This window comes from Mustela lutreola, chromosome 1, assembly GCF_030435805.1.
Source record: "Mustela lutreola isolate mMusLut2 chromosome 1, mMusLut2.pri, whole genome shotgun sequence".
In the NCBI taxonomy this organism is placed as follows: domain Eukaryota; kingdom Metazoa; phylum Chordata; class Mammalia; order Carnivora; family Mustelidae; genus Mustela; species Mustela lutreola.
Genome location: NC_081290.1, coordinates 4097412 through 4119966, shown reverse-complemented (window position 1 = coordinate 4119966; position 22555 = coordinate 4097412). Strand labels below are relative to the sequence as shown.

General features: G+C 35.2%; 1 protein-coding gene across 3 annotated transcripts in view; it reads left to right on the top strand.

The window, feature by feature from the left end:
* Window positions 1-22555, top strand: part of BMP2K (BMP2 inducible kinase) — a 120343-nt gene that overhangs the window by 47646 nt on the left and 50142 nt on the right. For 2 of the 3 annotated variants that reach the window (XM_059155808.1, XM_059155963.1), the window contains exons 3-7: window positions 1752-1857; window positions 13704-13846; window positions 15999-16120; window positions 18274-18355; window positions 22351-22483. In XM_059155808.1, the coding sequence (XP_059011791.1) occupies window positions 1752-1857; window positions 13704-13846; window positions 15999-16120; window positions 18274-18355; window positions 22351-22483 (586 nt within the window). The remainder of the gene's footprint in view (window positions 1-1751; window positions 1858-13703; window positions 13847-15998; window positions 16121-18273; window positions 18356-22350; window positions 22484-22555) is intronic. The other variant, XM_059155890.1, reaches the window with a different exon arrangement.

Genomic DNA, 22555 nt, shown 5'->3' with positions numbered 1-22555 from the left:
AACCTTTTATGTTCACACCAGCAGTGTGTGGGGTTTATGTTCACACCAGCAGTGTGTGGGATTCTGGTTTTTCAACGTCCATGTCAAACACTTGTTAATATCACTGCTACTGTGAGCTGCCTAGAGATTTCCTACTTTACATCAACATCATTAGCAACATACAATTTGATCCCTTTTGTTCAGCGATAGGTATACTTATACAACAGGATTTATCTGATTCGGCTTTATTCTCCCTACTCCCTACTTAGACTAGAATTGACTAGGCTTTGAGATTTGGTTTTTAAAAGCATTTTAGAAAAGCTATCAGTTGAAAGGGTGAAGAGATTTACCCCCAAGATAATTGGCGTTCTTAGAATAAGTTCTTGAACTTGAGTTTAGACATGGTACTGTGTACCACAGTTCTTCCTTTCAATAGAATTTGTGTAATTTTTTTTTTCTTTTTAAAGATTTCATTTATTTATTTGACAGAGATCACAAGTAGGCAGAGAGGCAGGCAGACGGGGAGGGGAAAGCAGGCTCCCTGCTGAGCAGAGAGCCCGATATGGGGCTCCATCCCAGGACCCTGAATCATGACCTGAGATAAAGGCAGAGGCTTAACCCACTGAGCCACCCAGGTACCCCGAATTTGTGTAATTTTGATATGTAAAATATAGTCATCATCAGTAGCAATAAAACTCAGGTTCTCTGCTTTCGAACACAGAATTTAGGGTAATTCGTTCTTTACAGCAGTGGTCTTGTAACTTTTTGGTGCCCATCTACTATTATATTTGTGTATTTATGAACCAGTCACATTACAGCTTCCAAATTACATGGTTAAAATAGGGTTTATTATTAATGGTAGTGGGTGTAAATTTATTTTTAAAAAGTATTGTTGATAATCGTTTTTTAATTTCCAGACCTACCTAAGTAGATGATTATTTTGAACCTCATTACATGCTGATCGTTATCTTTACCAGAAACACAAGTGGCAGATTTGCCATTTTTTCCTTATTTTCTTGTACTTGTAATATTAGTATTATTTTTAACCTGTGGTTTCTTTTCTTTCCTTTTTTTTTTTTTTTAAAGATTTTATTTATTTTTTGACAGAGAGAGATCACAAGTAGACAGAGAGGCAGGCAGAGAGAGAGAGGAAAGCAGGCTCCCTGCCGAGCAGAGAGCCTGATGCGGGGCTCGATCCGAGGACCCTGGCCTGAGCTGAAGGCAGTGGCTTAACCCACTGAGCCACCCAGGTGTCCTAACCTGTGGTTTCTTAATAGAATTTTTTTTTAGCCACTTGTTTGTTTTGTAGGTTATTTAGTTAAAAGTATATACATTCATAAATCCACTTAACTAAGTACACATAAATTGTAGTATGTTGCAGGGAAAACCGATTAGAGTGTACTTGTTAGTTCATAAATATTAGAGCTTAATTAAAAAATATTTTTAGCTAAAAATAAATAAAAGTTCTGGTATTATATTCTTGAGTCCCGAAGGACTATCATGCACACTTTGGGAGACTGCTGGTTTTGAGTGAACCATCTCTTTTGTCCTGATTGAGTTTAAAAATTAGTGTTCATTGAATATTTGCCTGTTAGAAAATGGCAGGCACATGTAAGGAAACTTTTCATTGAAACTGTAGAAACCTTTTTGAAATATGTCAGCTTCCATATTTATTCTTAATTTACTTTTTGAAATTCTTTAAATATATTAATTTAGACTTTAAACTATTGCTAGTAGAGCTTGAAAATGTATGTTTTTAAATTATTTTTCAGAAAGAGCTGTCTGGTCACAAAAATATTGTGAGTTATTTGGACTGTGCTGTTAATTCAATAAGTGATAATGTATGGGAAGTGCTTATCTTAATGGAATATTGTCGAGGTAAGTATTTTTCTGTATTTGTTTTATACTGAAAAAAAAAATTGTCCTTAAAATGGTTTACTAGGTGTCTTGGTTTCTCCCAGGACAGTTGTCATCTGATTACTTCTTGTAATCCCCAGCTTTAATTATCTAATTAAGGAATGCTATTAAGAAATATTTAAAATTTAGTCCTCGTTGCTGCAGTGATGATAGGAGCATGTAAGTGACAATTAGAAAAATGCTGTTGTTTTAAACAAGAAATCCAAGCAGGTGAAGAGCAGTTATACTTCTTCCTCCCTATATGTTTCATTTATATGCCAACAAAGGAGAGCATCATTTATCAATATTAGTGTTGTCAGATTTTCTCCAGTACTCTATAATGTTAATTTTCAATATATATAAAATATAATAAATTTAGTTGCATTTTGATCTATAATATTTATAAACTTACATAGTCTTTGCGGTTCTTTTATAAATATCAGAAGGTTAAAAACTATTTTATTTGGATATCATGGTATTTCAAAGAAATATTTACTGGTGTAGTATGCCTTAATAATTTTAAAACTTTTTAATGTATTTGGAGGAGGCAATTAATTCATTTCCAGTAAACTTGCTTTTTTTTTTTTTTTCTTTTAAATCAGACTGTATCTGGCAATTTTGACTGTAGCGAGCCTTGATTTATATTTAGATTCTCGTAAGACAGTTATGATTTTTAATTATATTAGGAACACTTGTCATTTCCTGAGTAATGGAAGAAGAGGAGGTTGGTGATGGTGATGGAGAAAATACAGTCTCATTTACTGTAGTTTTGTAAGGAGGGAAGGACGGGGGAAAAGGAAGTGAATCTGTATTATATCTATTATGTTATACTTGTAAATTATTTCCATATATAATATAAAAAATTAGATTTTTAAATTTTATTTATATTTCATACTGTAAAACGTGATCTCTTTAAGGAGAAGATATTGATGTTATTTACTGTATGTTCCTGAGTTCTAGCATTTGTGGTGCTGTTAGCTGGATAGAGTAGCCCTTGGTTACCTGTAAAGATAGCCCTCAGCTATTTTTTTAAAGATAATTGTATCTGGGAGGAGCAAGATGGCAGAGGAGTAGGAAACCTTAATTTCATCTGGTCCCAGGAATTTGGCTAGATAGTTATCAAACCATTCTGAACACCTACAAACTTAACAGAAGATCAAAGAAGAGAATAGCAGCAAGGTAGGATGTGCGGAGAAGTGAATTATTTGAGACTCACTGCAACAGGCCCCTCCCGCAGAAGATCAGCAGGAACATCCAGCCAACACCAAGATTACTGCTCAATGAGAACTGCAAAGCTCCAGTGCTAGGGGAATACAGCACATAGAATTCATGGCTTTCCGCCCATGATTCTATAGTCTTTCAAAGTTAAATTTTAAAAAATTTCCTTATTTTTTCTTTTTCTATTTTTTTGAATTTTTCCTCTTTCCTATTTTAACCAATATCTTATCAATTCCTTTTAAAAAATCTTTTTCAATTTTCATTTTTACAATGATACTCTATCTCTTCATTGTATTTAACCTTATTTTTTGTTTATATGTATATATTTTATATAACTTTTTATATGTTTATAAATTTTAAAGAAAGAAAAACATATATATGTTTATATATACATATATATGTTTATATATATATACATATAAACATATATATATATACACACACAAAAGTGTTTCTTTTAAGTTTTTCTTTCTTTAAAATTTTGAGATACAGTTTATTCTAACAGACCAAAATATACCCTAAATCTAGTGTATGGCTTTGTTCTACTCTCCCGCCTGATCACATTCTTTCCCTTTCCTTTTTTTCTTTTTTTTTTTTTCTACCAACTTCTTATCAATTCTTTTTTAAAAATCTTTTTAAATTTTCATCTTTACAGTCATATTCCATCCCTTCATCGTATTTACCCTTATTTTTGTATATATATAGATTTTTCCCTTCTTAAAATTTTCCACTTTAAAATTTAAAATTAAAATTTTAAATTAAAATTTTAAATTTACCCTTATTTTTGTATATATATAAATTTTCCCTTCTTAAAATTTTGGGAGGCAGTTTCTTCTAACAGACCAAAATACACCCAAAATCAAGTGTGTGGCTCAATGTTCCATTCACCTGATCATATATATAAATATATGTGTGTGTGTGTAGTTTTTTTCCTTTCGTTTCCCTCTGGTTTCAGGTCTCTTCCAATTTGTTGAGTGTATATTTTTCTGGGGTCGTTGTTATGCTTTTATCATTTTGTTCTCTCATTCATCTATTCCTTCTCAGGACAAAGTGACAAAGTGGAAAAACTCACCTGAGAAAAAAGAACAAGAGGCAGTACCAACTGCTAGGGACCTAATCAGTACAGTCATTAGTAAAATGTCAGCACTAGAGCTCAGGATGACAGTTAATAAAGATACTAGCTGGGCTTGAAAAAAAGCATAGAAGATATTAAAGAATCCCTTTCTGGAGAAATAAAAGAACTAAAATCTAACCAAGTTGAAATCAAAAAAGGTATTAATGAGGTGCAATCAAAATGGAGGCTCTAACTGCTAGGATAAATGAGACAGAGAATTAGTGATATAGAAGAACAAATGATGGAAAATAGGGAAAATAAGAAAAAGAGATAAACAACTACTGGATCATGAGGGGTAGAATTTGAGAGATAAGAGACAGCATAAGACAAAATAATATTAGAATAATGGGATCCCAAAAGATGAAGAAAGAGAGAGAGGGGAAGAAGGTATATTGGAGCAAATTATAGCAGAGAACTTCCCTAATTAGGGGATGGAAACAGGTATCAAAACCCCGGAGGCACAGAGAACCCCCCTCAAAATCAATAAAAAGAGTTCAGCACCCTGTCATCTAATAGTAAAACTTAAAAGTCTCAGAGACAAAGAAAAATCCTGAAAGCAGCTCAGGACAAGGTCAGTAACCTACAATTGTAGAAATATTAGATTGGCAGCAAACCTATCCACAGAGACCTGGCAGGCCAGAAAGGACTGGCGTAATATATTCAGAGGACAAAACGAGAAAAATATTCAGCCAAGAATACTATATCCAGCTAGACTGTCACTACGACAAACAAAAACTAAAAGAATTTGCAAACTCCAAAAGCAGCCATATAAGAAATATTGAAAGGGGTCCCCCAAGCAAAGAGAAAGCCCAAAAGTAATGTAGATCAGAAAGGAATGGAGACAGTGTGCAGTGACAGTCATCTTACAAGCAATACAATGGCACTAAATTTGTATCTTTCAACAGTACCCTGAATGTAAATGGGCTAAACGTCCCAATCAAAAGACACAGGGTATCAGAATGGATAAAAAAATAAGACCCATCAATATGCTGTCTGCAAGAGACTCATTTTAGACCCAAAGACAATCCAGATTTAAAGTGAGGGGGTAGAAGAAAATTTGCCATGCTATAAACATCAAAACAAAGCTGGGGTGGCAATCCTTTTACCAGATAAATTAGATTTTAAGCCAAAGCTATAATAAGAGATGAGGAAGGACACTATATCATGCTCAAAGGGTCTGTCCAACAAGAGGATTTAACAGTTTTATTATCTATGCCCCTAACATGGAAGCAGCCAGTTATATAAAACTATTAATAACAAAATCAAAGATACACAAAATGAACAGGTCTTATAAGCTAAAGATCATCAAGGAAATAAAGGCTTTAAATGACATACTGAACCAGATGGACATCACAGATATATTCAGAACATTCCATCCCAAAGCAACAGCAACAGAACACACATTCTTCTCTAGTGCCTACGGAACATTCTCCAGAATAGATCAAATCCTGGGTCACAAATCAGATGTCAGCTGGTACCAAAAGATTGGGGTCATTCCCTGCATATTTTCATACCACAATGCTTTGAGACTAGAACTCAATCCCAAGAGGAAAGCTGGAAAGAACTCACATACATGGAAGCTGAAGAGCATCCTATTAAAGTATGAATGGATCTACCAGGAAATTAAAGAAGAAATTAAAAAAATCAATGGAACTAGGAGTTTGTTCTTTGAAAGAATTAATAAGATTGGTAAACTCCTGGCCAGACTTACCACAAAGAAAAGAGAAAGGACCTAAATTAATAATAAGAGCGGTCACAACCCTACACCAAAGAAATACAATTAGAAGAACATATTGTGAGCAAATTAGACAGTCTGGAAGAAATGGATACATTCCTAGAGACAAATAAACTACCATAACTGAACCAGGAAGAAATAGAAAACCTGAACAAAGCCATAACCAGTAAGGAAATTAAAGAGTTATCAAAAATCTCCCAACACACAAGAACCCAGGACCAGATGGCTTCCCAGGGGAATTCTACCAAACGTTTAAAGAAGAATTAATACCTATTTTCCTGAAACTGTTTTCAAAAAATAGAAATGGATGGAAAACTTCCAAATTAATTTTATGAAGCCAGCATTACTTTGATCCCAATAAAGGAGAATTAACCAATATCCCTGATGAATATGGATGCAAAAATTCTCACCAAAATACTAGCCAGTAGGATCCAACAGTACATTAAAAGGATTATTTACCATGACCAAGTGGGATTTTTTCCTAGGCTGCAAGGTTGGTTCAACATCTGCACATGAATCAATGTGATACAATACATTAATAGAACAAGAACCCTTTGACACTCTCAATAAATGAGAAAGTACAACATCCTTTCTTCATCAAAGCTCTTCAAAGTGTAGGGATAGAGTGTACATACCTCAATATCATCAAAGCCATCTATGAAAACCCACAGCAAATATCATTCTCAATGGGGAAAAACTGAGAACCTTTTGCCTAAGGTCAGGAACACAGCAGGGATGTCCATTATCACCACTGCTATTCAGCATAGTACTAGAAGTCCTAGCCTCAGCAATCAGACAACAAAAAGAAATAAGAGGCATCCAGATGGGCAAAGAAGTAGTCAAACTTTCACTCTTTGCAAATGATATGATACTTTATGTGGAAAACCCGAAAGACTCCACTCCAAATCTGCTAGAACTTGTACAAGAATTCAGTACAGTGTCAGGATATAGAAATCAGTTGCACTTCTATACACCAACAAGACAGAAGAAAGAGAAATTTAAGGAGTCGATCCCATTTACAATTCCACCCCAAACCGTAAGACACCTAGGAATAAATCTAACCAAGTAGGCAAAGAATCTGTACTCAGAAAACTATAAAGTACTCATGAAAGAAATTGAGGAAGACACAAAGAAATGGAAAAACCTTCCATGCTCACGGATTGTAAGAAAAAATATCGTGATAATGTCTATGCTACCTAGAGCAGTCTATACATTTAATGTATCCCTATCAAAATACCATCAATTTTTTTTCAAAGAAATAGAACAAATAATCCTAAAATTTATATGGAACCAGAAAAGACCCCAGATAGCCAGAGGAAGGTCAAAAAAGAAAACCAAAGTTGGCGGCATCTCAATTCAGACTTCAGTCTCTATTACAAAGCTGTCATCATTAAAACAGCATTGTACTGGCACAAAACCAGACATATAGATCAATGGAACAGAATAGAAAGCCCAGAAATGGACCCTCAACTCTATGGTCAACTAATCTTTGACAAAGCAGGAAAGAATTTCTAATGGATAAAAAAGACAGTTTTTTCAACAAATGGTGTTGCGAAAATTGGACAGCCACATGCAGAAGAATGAAACTGGACCATTTCCTTACACTACACACAGAAATAGACTCAAAATGGATGAGAGACCTCAGTGTGAGTCAGGAATCCATCAAAATCCTTGAGGAGAACACAGGCAGCAACCTCTTTTTCCTCAGCCATAGCAACTTCTTCCTAGAATCATTACCAAAGGCAGGGGAAGCTAGGGCAAAAATGAACTATCGGGATTTCATCAAAATCAAAAGCTTTGGCACATTAAAAGAAATGGTCAACAAAACCAAAGACAACTGAAAGAATGGAAGAAGATATTCGCAAATGACGTATCAGATGAAGGTCTAATGTCCAAAATCTGTATTGAATTTATCAAAGTCAGGAGCCAGAGAATAGGTAATCCAATTAAGAAATAGGCAGAAGACACGAACAGACATTTTTCCAAAGACATCCAAATGGCCAGCAGACACATGGAAAAGTGCTCAACATCACTCAGCGTCAGGGAAATACAAATCAAAATCACAGTGAGGTACCATCTCACGTCAGTTAGAATGGCTAAAATTAACAAGTTAGGAAAGGACAGGTGTTGGTGAGGATGTGGAAAAAGGGAAGCCCTCCTACAATTTTGATGGGAATGCAAGCTGGTGCAGCCACTGTGGAAAGCAGTATGGAGGTTCCTCAAAAAGTTGAAAATAGAGCTACCCTGTGACCAGCAATTGCACTACTGGGTACTTACCCTAAAGATACAAATGTGGTGATCTGAAGGGGCATGTGCACCCAGATGTTTATAGCAGCAATGTCCATAATAACTAAACTATGGAAAGAGCCTAGATGTCCATCAGCAGATGAATGGATGAAGAAGATACACACACACACACACACACACACACACACATACACATACACACACACACAATGGACTACTATGCAGTCCTCAAAAAACTGAAATCTTGCCATTTACAATGATGTGGATGAAGTAGAGACAATTATGCTAAGTGAAATAAGTCAATCAGAGAAAGACAATTATATGATCTCATTGATATGAGGAATTTGAGAAACAGCTCAGAGGATCATAGAGGAAGGGAGGGAAGAATGAAAAAAGATGAAACCAGAGAAGGAGACAAATCACAAGAGACTCCTAATTTCAGGAAACAAATTTAGGGTTGCTGGAGGGGAGGTGTGTGGTTGGGTGTCCGGGTTACAGACACGGAGAAGGGTATGCGCTATGCTGAGTGCTGTGAATTGTAGTGTGAGTGTTATGGGTGCTGTGTGTATTGTGTGAGACGGATGAATCACAGACCTGTATTCCTGAAAGAAATACTACATTTTATGTTAATAAAGAAAAAAAAAAGAAGATAATTGAATCTGGCATAATCGTAACCTTGGATGAGTTTAATTAGTAGTCATCCGGAAGACATTTTAAAAGGGAAACCAAATGAATTTCAGTTTTTTGGGGACACAATTTATTTTTTAACTTTTATTTTTAAATATTTATTTGAGAGAGAGAGAGAGAGAGTCATGAGGAGATCACGACCCTGAGATCATGCCCTGAGCCAAAATCAGGAGTTGGATGCTTAACTGAATGAGCCACCCAGGTGCTCCCGGGGACAAATTCTAAAGTAGGAGCTGTATTTTGAGGAAGACACGCTTTTGTGTTGTAAAAAATTAAATTTTTTAAATCTGGTTTGAATTAGCAAGCTGATTGACATAAAACTTTTATTGTTATCAAAGTGTAATTCATATATATGTTTTAAAAAGTCGAAGGGTTTTGTTAAGTTATGGCTAAATCATTATCCTCTTGCCCCGTCCCTCTCCTCAGAGGCATTCACTTTAAAAATCCTTGAGATATTTCTCCTCATATTTACTTACAGATTTTTCCACTTAATTATGTAGAGGAGAATCTGTAGTTTTAATGAGATCCTTGGGGTATGAAAAAGAGGGAACTTAGAAAATGAGGGGAAGTATGTGATTCTGGGCATGAGAACATTCTTGAATTCGTTTGCTAGCGCTCTTTCTGATTTTATGTTTTAGAAAATATCTCCAAGTAAAGATGAGGATTTTACTGTTAGAATTTGTTTTTAGATAAATTAGTAATTGGTGTTTAAATTATTTTGTCACTTAACTGTGATATGTAATAGTTTATAATTACATTTTCTTTCTTGTACTTTAAAATTCTTTTCCTGGAGTTGTTAATTACTCCACTTTTCGTTTGCCTAATTTCCTTCTCAATATGTAAGTATTTTAGCCTCACATTCCCCAAAGGAATTATAAATCTTTATACACAGTATGCTTAAACATTTAAATACTTGTGTCAATTTTAGTTTTTCTTCCATAGAAACGTCCTTTCGGGAGACTTCAGTTCTGCTTAATTTTGAACAGCATTTAGCTGTCACTCTGGGACTTCCCTTTGTCTTCCTACTTTGGGCTCCCGACTGCTCATGCCTCTCTCTTTGTTTTTAACTACCTCCTTGGAATAGAGTATGTTTTTCATTAGCTTTTTGATAATTGGTTATGGAGGAAAACATTTTTGAAACCTTGCTTATATAGAAATATTTTTATTCTGCATCTATATTTAATTATTAATTTGGCTGATGAAAGTGTTCTAGGTTGGAAATAATTTTGTTCTAGAATTCTGAAGGCTCTATTCCATTTTTTTTCCCCTAGTATTTGCTACTGTTGAGAAATCTGATGCATTATGATTCTTCAGTGTTTTTTCCATGGACAGTTAGGATCTTACCTTTATCTCCAGCATTCTAAAATCTCAGATACATTGCCTTGGTTATGGGTCAGTTTTGCTGTCTTTATTTCTTGGCAGTTTTTCCCCTCTCTTTCATATTCTTTGTTCCTCTCTTTTTCTTCTCTTTTTATAAATTCTGCTTGTGTTGGGAGCATTCCTTAAATGTATCTTTCAGCTCCTCTATAGAATTTGGTGCTCTGTTATTTTTAATTTCCAGGAACTCTTCCTCTTCTCTCAACATTGTTCTTTGTTGAAATGCACCTTGCTCTTATTTTAGGTGTAAATCTTTTGTTGTCTGTAGTTATTAATTAGAGTTTTTAAAAAGTTTTCTTTTGTTCCTTGTGTTTTTGTTTTTTTGATTTTTTTTCCTGTTTGTTATTACACCTTCTTTTCTATGTTAGAAGTTTTCTTCATATGTTTTATCAGCTAAGCTTACTGCATGTACTGTAGATCAGAATGTACTCTCGGAGTGGGTAATTGCATCCTAGAGAAGGGATCCAGAGGCTATGAGTAGAGCATGCTCAGTTCCTTTTTCTCAGATGAATCAGATAAGTTCCTTCCCCCCCCCCGCCCATGGGGAAAGAGAGAGTTGGAGGGGCAGAGAATGGGAGAATAATTAGCCTACCCTTACTTCTTCTATAGAAGCTAATTATATTGCATAAAATTGTGTAAGAATGAAGGTACTTTTGGAAGGCAGTCAGTGTTACCAATATAGATGAGGTACATTGATTTTGATTAGGTAGGGATAAAACTGTTCATGAAGTAGAAGAATGTGGTATGTAGCTGATACGCCCCATCGTGCTTTCAGGTATGAAATGTTGGCAGTCATCTTTTGTAATTAATGTTAGATCTTTGTCGGTTTGTGATTTGAGACTGCTTCATTTGCTAATACTCTGATGTATATAGGTTAAAGAGAGATTACATGCTTTAGGTAAAACTTCAGACTTCCAGAATCAGAGTTGAATTTGAATATATTTCTACTTTGTATAAAAAGAATGTTTAGGTGTGTGGGTAGCTTAGTCAGTTAAGCGCCTGATTCTTGATTTCCGCTTAGGTCTTGGTCTCAGGGTCCTGAGTTCAAGCCCCTTATCGTACTCCTCACTGGGTGGTGGGTGTGGAGTCTACTTTAAATGAGAGAGCAGGCGTGCACGCGCTTTTATTTCCAGGCGGTGTTTTACAGAAATTTCCATGGATAATATACCTATTGGCTCTTACTTAATAACAAAACATCCCAAGCTCAGTAGCAAAAAGCAGCATTCACTTATTATTATTACTTGTGTAGCAGTGAGTCACCTGTCCTAGACTGAGCTTGGTGGGATGGCGCTGTTCATGTTGATTGGGCTCGTGCACGTGAGGGCGGTTTGCTGCTAGGAGAGTGACTCTGGTTCTTACGTTTCTCATCCATTTCCCTGGCATAGCAAGCTGTCCTGGGGATATTTTTCTTATAGAGAGAGTAGAAATACAAATATACCTTTTTAAAAAAAATTATTTCTGAATCTTTTTTTTTTTTCTTCTCATTAGAATAATCTTAACTTTAATTTTCAGGGTGCTTTGATTTTGCATAATGAAATTTTATTTGTTTCTGCATTTGAAATGCAGTTCAAATACAGCTGTTAGCTTTTTCTGGGGACTTGCGTTTTGTGATTCCAGACCTCTGGGGGGCACCTGGGTGGCTCAGTGGGTTAAAGCCTCTGCCTTCGGCTCAGGTCAAGATCTCAGGGTCCTGGGATCCAGCCCCGCATCGGGCTCTCTGCTCAGCTGAGAGCCTGCTTCCCCCTCTCTCTCCGCCTGCCTCTCTGCCTACTCGTGATCTCTGTCTGTCAAATAAATAAATAAAATCTTTAAAAAAAAAAGACCTCTGGATGGAAGAAAGAGAATTAACGTTTAAAATTTATTCTGCTTGTTGCACTGAAGGTTTGAGAGAGGATCTCAGCTCTTGAAAGAGTTTAAGGTTAGGATTTCTTCAGCTATGAAATACTTCAAGAATGTGAAAGAGCACCAATAAAATACTTTTTATCCTGTTTAATTTTTGTTTAAAACAAGTTTCTGTCGAATACACAAAAGGATGGAGGAAATTGCTGCCTGGTCAGGTGCCTCAATCTTGAGATACTCAGAATAAATTGCAGCCAAATATACTTGATTGTTCTGAGACTTGGGGATTGATAGGTAAAATTTGATATTTTTTCTGCTTTAAGATTTTAAAAAGAAACCCATCTGTTTCAGAAAATATATTAGCATGCTCTTTAGACAGTAATAATAAAAGGAACAGGTGTGTATGCATCTTCTTGCAGATTACAAAGTAGTAATTCATTTGTCCAGTCTTGTTAAAGGAAATTTTCAAGTTAATATAAGTTTGCCTTTTTAACCCACTGAGCCACCCAGGCGCCCATAAGTTTGCCTTTTTAAATTCTCAAACTTATTTTTATTAGAATGCCTTCTGAATGAATTACATTTTTACTTGTGTTCTTAAATGATGGTAAACTTTTTCTTAATAACTTAGAATTGCCATTAGGCTGTTGATTGTCTTGGTAAATGTAGTATATAAGCATCCTCTCAGGGCTTGTTGGTATGACTGTTGAATTTAGTTAAGTTATTCTGCCCATTGTCTTTTACCTGAATTAGAGCACAAGCCTCTTAACCCGGCTCTCCATTTCTATTCTTGTGATTCCCCCATAATCAAGGAGATCCTTTAAAAAGGTAGAAGAGGTGGTTTCCCTGGTTGTCAAGATAAAATCCAAAATATGGCTGACGGATAGCTGTCTTGTCAGTGTCATATCACTCTACCTCTTCTCAGCTCCGTAGACCGTACCTACCTTGGCTTCAAGTTATTCAAGATTATTAAGCTCTTGTCCATACTGGAGGCATTTGTACACGTTGCTTATTGTTGCTAGCATGCTTTTTCTCACAGATCTCGGCCTGGTGGGTTCCTAATCATCCTACAGTCTCAACATAAGTATTACTTCCTCAGACGTACCTCATCTGACGCCCTCTCCTCCCCATCTTCCTTCACCAATTTGAATTTAGGTTCCTCTCATGTTATCTTTATTGTATATAATTATATGTATTTATTTGTATATGGTTTGTTGTTTATCTGTGCCTTTAGATTATACATTCCATAATAATCTAAACCTCGTTTTTGCTCACCACTGTTTATCCAGTGGCTTGCACAGTGTTGAAGAAGTGTTTCTTCAGGTCCATGATGCCATCAATTATAAGGTATATCTTGATTTCAGAGATGTTAAAATCTTTAAAAATGACCAGTAGCATCTATTTTAAGATGTTTTCATTCCAGAGATGTAAAATATGAAAAAGTACATGTCACTGAATCAATAGGGTATGGTACAGAAAGGCTCCTTACTTGAGCATTATGAAAAAGCCAGTTCCCCATTACCTGAGACAATATAGACATTTCTTAATTTATTAATGGCAGTTTTTTTTTTTTTTACTAAAAGTACGTCTTCTCAAAATTTCTGTTTTGGTTAGCCGGGCAGGTAGTGAATCAGATGAATAAGAAGCTGCAGACAGGTTTTACGGAGGCAGAAGTGCTGCAGATACTCTGTGATACCTGCGAAGCTGTCGCAAGATTGCATCAGTGCAAGACTCCAATAATTCACCGGGATTTGAAGGTAGGAATTTTAGACTGTTACGGATGAATACATTTTAAACTTTAGCACTGCAGTGTCTTGAACTATCTTCCTCTACACTAGGTTTTCTTACCAGCCCTGAGAAGGGTCTGTCTGTCCCAGGCTGTAGTTACCGAGGCCAGAATAGAAACTGTGCTTTCCATGACCCTGAGGGCTTTTAGTATGGCTGTCGAAGGGGATGTTGTATCCTCTGCTCTGCTTCTGTGTTACATAGTGGGCTTCTAAAAGGTTTCTTGTGAGCAGAAATGTGAACTTCCGTGATGCAGGTTTATGTCCTTCTACACTCTTCTCTCCCAGTTCAGGTCTCCTCCTGTTTCCTGTAATCTGTATTAAGCATGAGGATGCTTTCCAGAGATTTGGGAGGCAAACTTGAATGGGTCTTTTTACTCATTTATTTATAATTTACTATAGCTTTCTGTAATTTACTATAATTTGGTGGTGATTGTCTGTAAGGTCGTTTCATCTTGGCTTTTTCTGGGCTCTGATCTCTTGTATAGGGTACCCACTTGTTACACTGGAAAAAGTCCCCAAACGATTTATTCCTGGTATCACATTTCTCAAAATATCATTGAATATATCATTTAAAACAATGGGTGTCTTCCTTGATGCCCACAAACACTAAGATCACAAAAATCTCTCTTCCCCAAATGCTGTATGCTCAGATATCCCATGGCTAGACTCTCACCCTGCTTCAGGTGTGCTCAGATTCACCCTCTCAGTGGGTCCTGTTTTACACTGTCTTATTTACAGTTCCAGTCCAACATTCCTGCTCTCTGCCCTGCCCTTTATTATCACTTGTTACCTCGTAAGATGCTGTATAACTTGCGTACGTGTTGTGCTTGTTGTGTACTTCCCGTTCTCTCCCACAGAATGTAAACTCCCATGTGGGCAGGGATTTTTCTCTTTTGTAGTGATAAATCCAAGTACTTAAAATGGTGCCTGGCACATAGCCAGGGTCTCAATAAATATTTAATGAAGGAATGAATCCCAGTTCTGACTGATTATACAAAATTTATGCAAGGTGATAATAAAATCCTCTTAAGATACAAGAGAATAGAAGGTGTCATTTAAAATGCAGGTTGTTGGGGCGCCTGGGTGGCTCAGTGGGTTAAAGCCTCTGCTTTCGGCTCAGGTCATGATACCAGGGTCCTGGGATCGAGCCCCCTTTGGCTCAGGTCATGATCTTGGAGTCCTGGGATCAAGCCCCACGTCGGGCTCTTTGCTCAGCGGGAAGCCTCTTTCTGCTCTCTCTCTGCCTGCCTCTCTGCCTATTTGTGATCTCTGTCAAATAAATAAATAAATAAAATTAAAAAAAAAATGTAGGTTGTTAACCATGAAAGTGTCATTTAGGAAAACCTATAGTAATAGGTTACAAATTTAAGCCAAGGTTGAAATGCATGAGTGCAGACTTCTGTCCTTTTATTTAGTTAGCCAGTGTAGTTCATTTCAGTACTTTTGAATATGCGGTGTTTGTGTTTTACCTAATAATTTGGCACAACTTTGACACGTAAAGTCAAAACTGTTTTTTAGTTGAGCATTTTAGATAAAAATGGAATTACAGGGGCACCTGGATGGCTCAGTCATTAAGTGCCTGCCTTCAGCTTGGGTCATGATCCTGGTCTTGGGATTGAGCCCCTCATCGGGCTCCCTGCTCAGTGCGAAGTCTGCTTCTCCCTCTCCCACTCCCCCTGCTTGTGTTCCCTTTCTCACACTCTCTCTGTCAAATAAATAAAATCTTTAAAAAAAATGGAATTGGTAGTCAATCAGGTAGAATTTTAATTGTTTTTATGACTTGTCTATGATAAGCTGAAGTGTCAGAAAAAGAAAAATGGAGGTGCAGTATAGACTTCGACAGCTGCTAGTTCTTTTTCATAGAAGAGGTTTAAAGAGGATTTAAGGCTTCTTGGCCCCTGCAAAAATCATTCTGGGATGGGAGAAGTACTTCTCTGTTCTTAGTAAGAGGAACAGTAGACATAGTCAAGTTTATTTTTGGTCTGATTCATTTGTCCTTTATTACCTCCTGTGTCTGTCTCTATAAATGGCACAAACCTTTCAATGTTTATTTTGTAAAAACATGGTTGTAAAAATATAATTTCATTTTGAAAATACTACTAATTATTTATTTTTTCTGAAGGTAGAAAATATTTTGTTGAATGATAGTGGAAACTATGTACTTTGTGACTTTGGCAGTGCCACGAATAAATTTCTTAATCCGCAAAAAGATGGAGTTAATCTAGTAGAAGAAGAAATTAAAAAGTAAGTTTCTGTCTTTATTGTGCTTTGTCTCTTGAGAATTTTAGTTAAGTCTGTGGACCAGTTCTGCTAATACAAATTTTTTAGGTGCTCGATTTATAGATATCTTTAAAATATTTCTGTGCTGTAGACATTGACTAATTTATTTCTGCTCTAGCTCAGTAGAAAATACATTTTACCATGCATACAGGTTTTCATGTACATTGTAAATATATTGATCTAGAAGTTTGTTAAGCTGTAGTAATTTGTGGAATCATTAAAGGTAGTTTTAAGTGATTGTTGAGTTCAGGTAAGCATATTTTTACTAATACTGAGGATTACTGCTTGTTAGGAAGACAGTTATTTGAAATGAGGAAGATTGACCTCTTAATATATTGAAAACTGTGTGGAAAACATGTTACTTTGTCATAGTGTGTTAGAAAGCTCTCTGGTAGAAATAGGTCATATCTGCTTTATGTTTTCTTAATTTTGTACTTTCTGTGGTTGCTAGAGTACGAGTACCTGTAAGTACCTTTCCCTGACTTTTCTGTTTTCTAGTTTTAGACCATAGAACTGTTTGTAAATCTTAGATTACCTTAGTACAATGATACAGAATGCCCAAAGATCTGTGAGATAGGCATTTCTGGGTAGTTGTCTTTTCGAAGTTGTCTTTCTTCACTTCTCACAAATTCTTAGTTAAGACTAAGTGCTATCATTTGAACTGCAGTGTACATTTTGAATTGACTCAAGGAGAGCTGATCTTACTGTGGCCCATTTGTATAACACTGTGGGTTTCTGGGCTGTGTATGACTACTCAGGAAACTTAGCCTACGATGATTATATTAGATTCTGTAGAACTTAACTCCTTAGTAAACATGTAAATGTCCTGAGAACACAAGAATGATTACACAAGAATGAATTGGTTTCTTGGGGATCTATATATATGTATCTATTTACATATCTATCTATCTATCTATCTATATATATATATACACACACACACACACACGTGTGTGTGTATATATATATAAATATATATAAATGTAAAAATTAAAAAATTACTGGGTTGTGATATATAATGCCTGCTTTAGGATCTCTGAGTTGCTGAAAGTTTCATTTCTTGCTGTTGAGACGTTAGGTGTAGTGGAATTCTGCAGTCAGGATGAACGCAGGCTCGTGAGGCTCTTGTGCTTCGTGGCTCCGCTGAGGAGTTAATGGTCTAACCGTGTATTCAGCTGAAGGCGTTTGTTCAGGGCCTCCAGTGTAGTGGCCGCTGTGGTTGGTGCTGCAGCTTGGCAGTGAGCAGAAGCCCTGCCTTCATGCACTTTCTCTTCTGGTTTCTCCGGTTGCTCCTCTGTAGTGTCTCACCAGTCAGGGTGATTTTGAAAACATAAGATGATAGAATGTTGAGCCTTAAGATATTTCATATAAAACAAAACATATCAATACTCAAAACTGATCTTAAATTACCCATGATATAGGAAGTCCTTCCATTATCTAATAATTTCTGCCGTGAAATTGAGTACTACTTCATTAAAATATTCTGTTCATAATGGATTTAGAATTTTTATATTGGTAACTATTTATTCACAGTATCTTTTAATTCCAAGTAGCTTACGATGACAGTTCTAGAAGTGTTCTTAATTAGTGTAGTTAGGATTATGACAACTAGGTTACTTTTAAAACAATAATGATAAAAATAAACCTAAAGGAGATTGACTTCTATGTGCCAGGAATTATATTAGAGCCATAAAAACAAACTCCTTAATAAACGTATAAATTATTTTTTTGACAGGGTAGCAATATTGCTTTTAATAGACTAAAATATTCTGATAAGAATAATTTTAGAGGCATATTATTTAAAATAAATTCAAAGAAAACCATATTTTCAATCCATTGTCTTTAAGATTTTTTATTAAAGAAAATTTTTTATATAATTAGACATGCTGTTGCACTTGTTGAATAAAAATGTTTATGTAGATGCTTTGTATTGTTAAATCTTGATGGACTTTTATTGAGCTTTTTGAAAATATTATTATTTCTATAGAATGTTATTGAAACTAAAAGTTTTTATAGTATTTTATATAGAAACAATGTAGTATCTATCTTTTTCTTTCTTTTTTTCTTTTCTTTTTTTATTTTTATATCTCCACTCCATTTCACTTATTTACTGCCAGGTATACAACTCTGTCATACAGAGCCCCTGAAATGATCAACCTTTATGGAGGGAAACCCATCACCACCAAGGCTGATATCTGGGTAAGGCCAAGAAAGGTTAACATTTTCTCTAACCAAATTAAAAAAAAAAATCTGAGTTCAGTTGATTATTATCCCTTTGTCCCCCAAAAGGTATTTCATAATAAGTAGAAGAGAAGTAATAAATAGTAGGGCTGCTTATTGAGAAGAAAAAGATTATCTTCTTAATCATGAATTGGAAAGCTTAGGTATAAAAAAGTAAATAAAGGACTTCCATATAATGTAACATTTCTACCACAGTATTTTTTAGAATTTATATTATATAGAATGTTAATATTTTTTTGATTGAACATAGATTTGGTTGATTACAGAATGGAACAGCTGGTCATAACTCTTAAGTAGCTTTTAGAAGTATTTTAGGATCTTTTTAATGGAAACTAAGAGGAGTAAAACTTTTCTCTAATTAAAATCATACCATTGACTAACTTCTACAAATTAGGATCTTATCATTTAACATGTACAGTTGACCCTTGAACAACATGTGTTTGAACTGTGTGGGTCCACATAATATGCAGGTTTTTAAAAATAAATATATTGGAAAACTTTTTGGAGGTGAAAAAACTTGCAGATGAACCACAATAGCCTAGAAATACTGAAAATGTTAAGAAAAAATTACCTATTATTGTAAGAATACAGTATATAATACGTATTACATTATGTGTGTTAGTTAGCTATGTTATTGGTAAGACTTCTGGTCAATAGTAGGTCATTATTAGTTTCTGGAGGCGTCAAGTTAATGTGGATTTTCAACTGCATAGGAGGGTTGGTGCCTCTATACCCCATGTTGTTCGAGGGTTAACTGTGTATCTGGGTTGAATTATTAAGATTAATCATGTTTCTGTATAATTGAACTTTATGTTAGAATGCCAACACTTCTTTAGAACTTGTTTCATAAGGAAATCTATTTTGGCTATATTTGATAAACTAGCAAGAAACTATATTTTAAATGTAAATTCATTTAAATCAACAAAGATTTAGTCATATCTACCTCTAGTAACCGTATTAGGGATGGAGGAAAAATATTCCTTTGGAAATAGTTCTAGAGTTTACAAGAAAAGCCATGTTTGTTTTATTTTTGAACGTATTTAGAGAGTAGTAAAGCGCAACGTGTGAAACCAAGAGTATCTCCTCGGTCCTTTTCTCCTGGCTTCCTCCTTACAGGGTCTGCAGGGTAATAATAAGAGCATGTCTTTGATGTCCTTTCATCTGTGGTGATACATGCTTTTGCAGCAGTGATTCTTAAATCTTGTGGTAGTTGAATTTTTAACCATATGCCTAGTTGAATCAAACCTTGGGTAAGTTTGATTTAGTTAACGTGATAGCTGCTTGTAGATCACCAGCTTGTGTAATTCAAATTCAGTTTGCTTTTCTCAGCATTAATATTTGACCTTTTAAATGGCTTATAGTATAACGTACAGAGCAAATCCAATCAGATCTTAATTTATAAAAAGGTATTAGAAGAGGTGGTTGTGGAAATCTTCTGTAACCGAATTTTATGACGGCTGGTGAAATCCATGTCACCTAAGACTATTTCAACAGCAGAGGAAACAACAGACAGCAGAGCTTAACTACAGTTTGGAAATCATCAAGGCTTGATTGAAAAAAAGCAAGGAGTCTCTAAGCACGCGATGTGTTACCCAGTATCTTAATAAAAAACGAGGGAAACCTTTCAGACTTCGTATGCGTGCCAGGCAGCATACTAAATTGTGATAAGTTTAAGCTTCATACAATTTATAGATCAGTATAGGGGTATTATTTCTGTAATGGATATCTGGAGATAGCTGTGGGGATACAGAGAGATTACCCAAAAATGAAAAAGAAGAAAAATAATAGAAAATAGAATCTATGTTTATATGCTAGCTAGAAATAAAATTTTAATTTTCATGATCCTGTTTTTTTCTTGTCTTAGCTCAGGTGCAGCAGAAGTATGTTACAACATTTTAGGTGTGAAGGAAAGAATATCCAGAAAAAATATTCAATTCATGCTGGTTAAGAATTATATTTCTGATTCTATTTCAGGTAGTACTGATTCAGGGACTTAGAATATTGAGGTTAAAGTATTCATTTAGCACTTTATATTTTGGGAAAGAAATTTTTTTTTTTGCTTGAAATTTTTCATTGCAGGTAATTTTCATCCTGATTAGTAGAATGTTGATTTTATAAGTATTAGGAAATTCAGTGACAGATGCTTCATGTTATCTTTTAATAAGGAAAATTAAAGATGATGATACTTAGCTTCCAAAATCAGGTCATTTGTTTCCTCCTGTTTATTGAACAATTCTCATCATCAGAGGGATAAGAAGGAGAATGCATTTGGTTTGAAAAAATTAGGACACCTAGTTGTGTTCACACTGTGTGAAGCAGAGTATTTTATGTTTTAAGATTTATGTTTTTAAGTATACTGGCATTGCTATCTAAAACTGTTGTCTGGGGACTCCTGCAACACTTACTCTAACAGAAGACATGTTACTAAAGGTTTGATTTATAAGATAAAACTGGCGAAGATGCAGAGCTCTCATATTTGACTGTCATCTGGGAAGGAGAAAGGTGTCATTTAATGTAGATATTACACCATTGGTAGAATTTTTTTTTAGTGCTATTAAGGAAGCCTACAGCTCAATTTGTTATATAAATGCCGAAAATATCTCCCTTACAGAGAAAAGCATTATAAATATTTTTAAGTGACACGGGACTGGTTATTTCCATTCAGAATCTTTACCATTTCATTAATCATAGTAATGCTTTGAACTTACTAGAACTACTCTTCTAGAACTGAAATTTCTAGAACTTTTAAAATTATTGTTAGAAGACTATTTTGAAACTAATGTTTTGTAAATATTGTTGAACTTACAAAGGTGTTTCTGCATATTATGATTTTCATGGTGGTCATAAAACTTAGTGTATTTGTTAGTTGAGCGCGCTACGTTGACGGGTGGAGAAAGTCCAGCAAAGGAGAGCTGATAGAGCCAGGCCGACTCTGTCTCCTGATGGAGTTGCGCACTGCCTGTGGGAGAATTTTATTACAGTCTCTTTAGAATTAGAAATATCTTTAAACTCTTAAAGGTTGAGGTGATATTTTTTATAACAACAACATGATTTCTTGAGCCAAAAATCATTTTATTACTGCCCCCCCCCCTTTTTTTTAAACATTACTGCTTCTTAGATTTGAGCTGTTAGCAGCTCGGTAGCTAGGAATTTCCTGGGCTGCTTTTCAGAATGCAGTTTGTGTTGTTTTCGGGGGTTTTGTCCTCATTGTCAGCAAGCAGATTTATTGGTGCTGTGCTGTCTAGGAAGCCATGCAAGTGAAGCAGACTGAGCCCTTCCCTTGTGAATTTTCTTACAGATTAGCCAAGTACAAATATGAAGAGTATGTTTAGAATAAAAATTTTGGGGTTATATGTGGAAGTAGAGACGTCATTTTTATGATATGAAATAATGACATGTTTAGTGAATAATCAATAAAACTGTATTGATGGTTGTCTGATAAATTTAACTGTGCTGGCTAGCTCATATTTGGAACCTCAGGATTTTAAAACGTGTTTTACAGTGTTTTTTTTTGTTTGTTTGTTTGTTTGTTTTTTTTTAAAAAGGTTATTAGAAGAAGCCTTGTGATTACTTTGTTGGTCATATGCTAGTTTTATGCTGAATATATTTTTTCCTTGTGAAGGAAATAAAAATACAGTTTTTTTCCCCAAAGGCAGCCAGCTAGTTCCAGTTTTGGTTACATCATTCATGATTTAGAGTTCAATGATAGCTTTAATGCAGCCAACTAACCACAGATGTGATAGAAAAATACGAGAGTGATACAGTTAAATATCTTTTCAGAAATTAAGGACATAAATTGGTTTAAGCAGTAATTTGTGAAAAGAGTGATCCAGTATTAGAAACATTAGACTTTTGTTTTTTTAGTAACATTTAGATTTTGGTCTGGGATTGTGTTTTTGTCTTGTGGTTGATTACTGGAGCTCTGATGATATTCATACTTGTTTGTTTTGCAGGCACTGGGGTGTTTACTGTATAAACTTTGTTTCTTCACTCTTCCTTTTGGTGAGAGTCAGGTTGCTATCTGTGATGGCAGCTTCACCATCCCAGACGATTCTCGCTACTCCCAGAATATACATTGCTTGATAAGTAAGTACTTGGAAAGATTTATGAAAGAATCATAAGATACTGTACTTAAGGGTGGGCTGTTTACATCTCTTT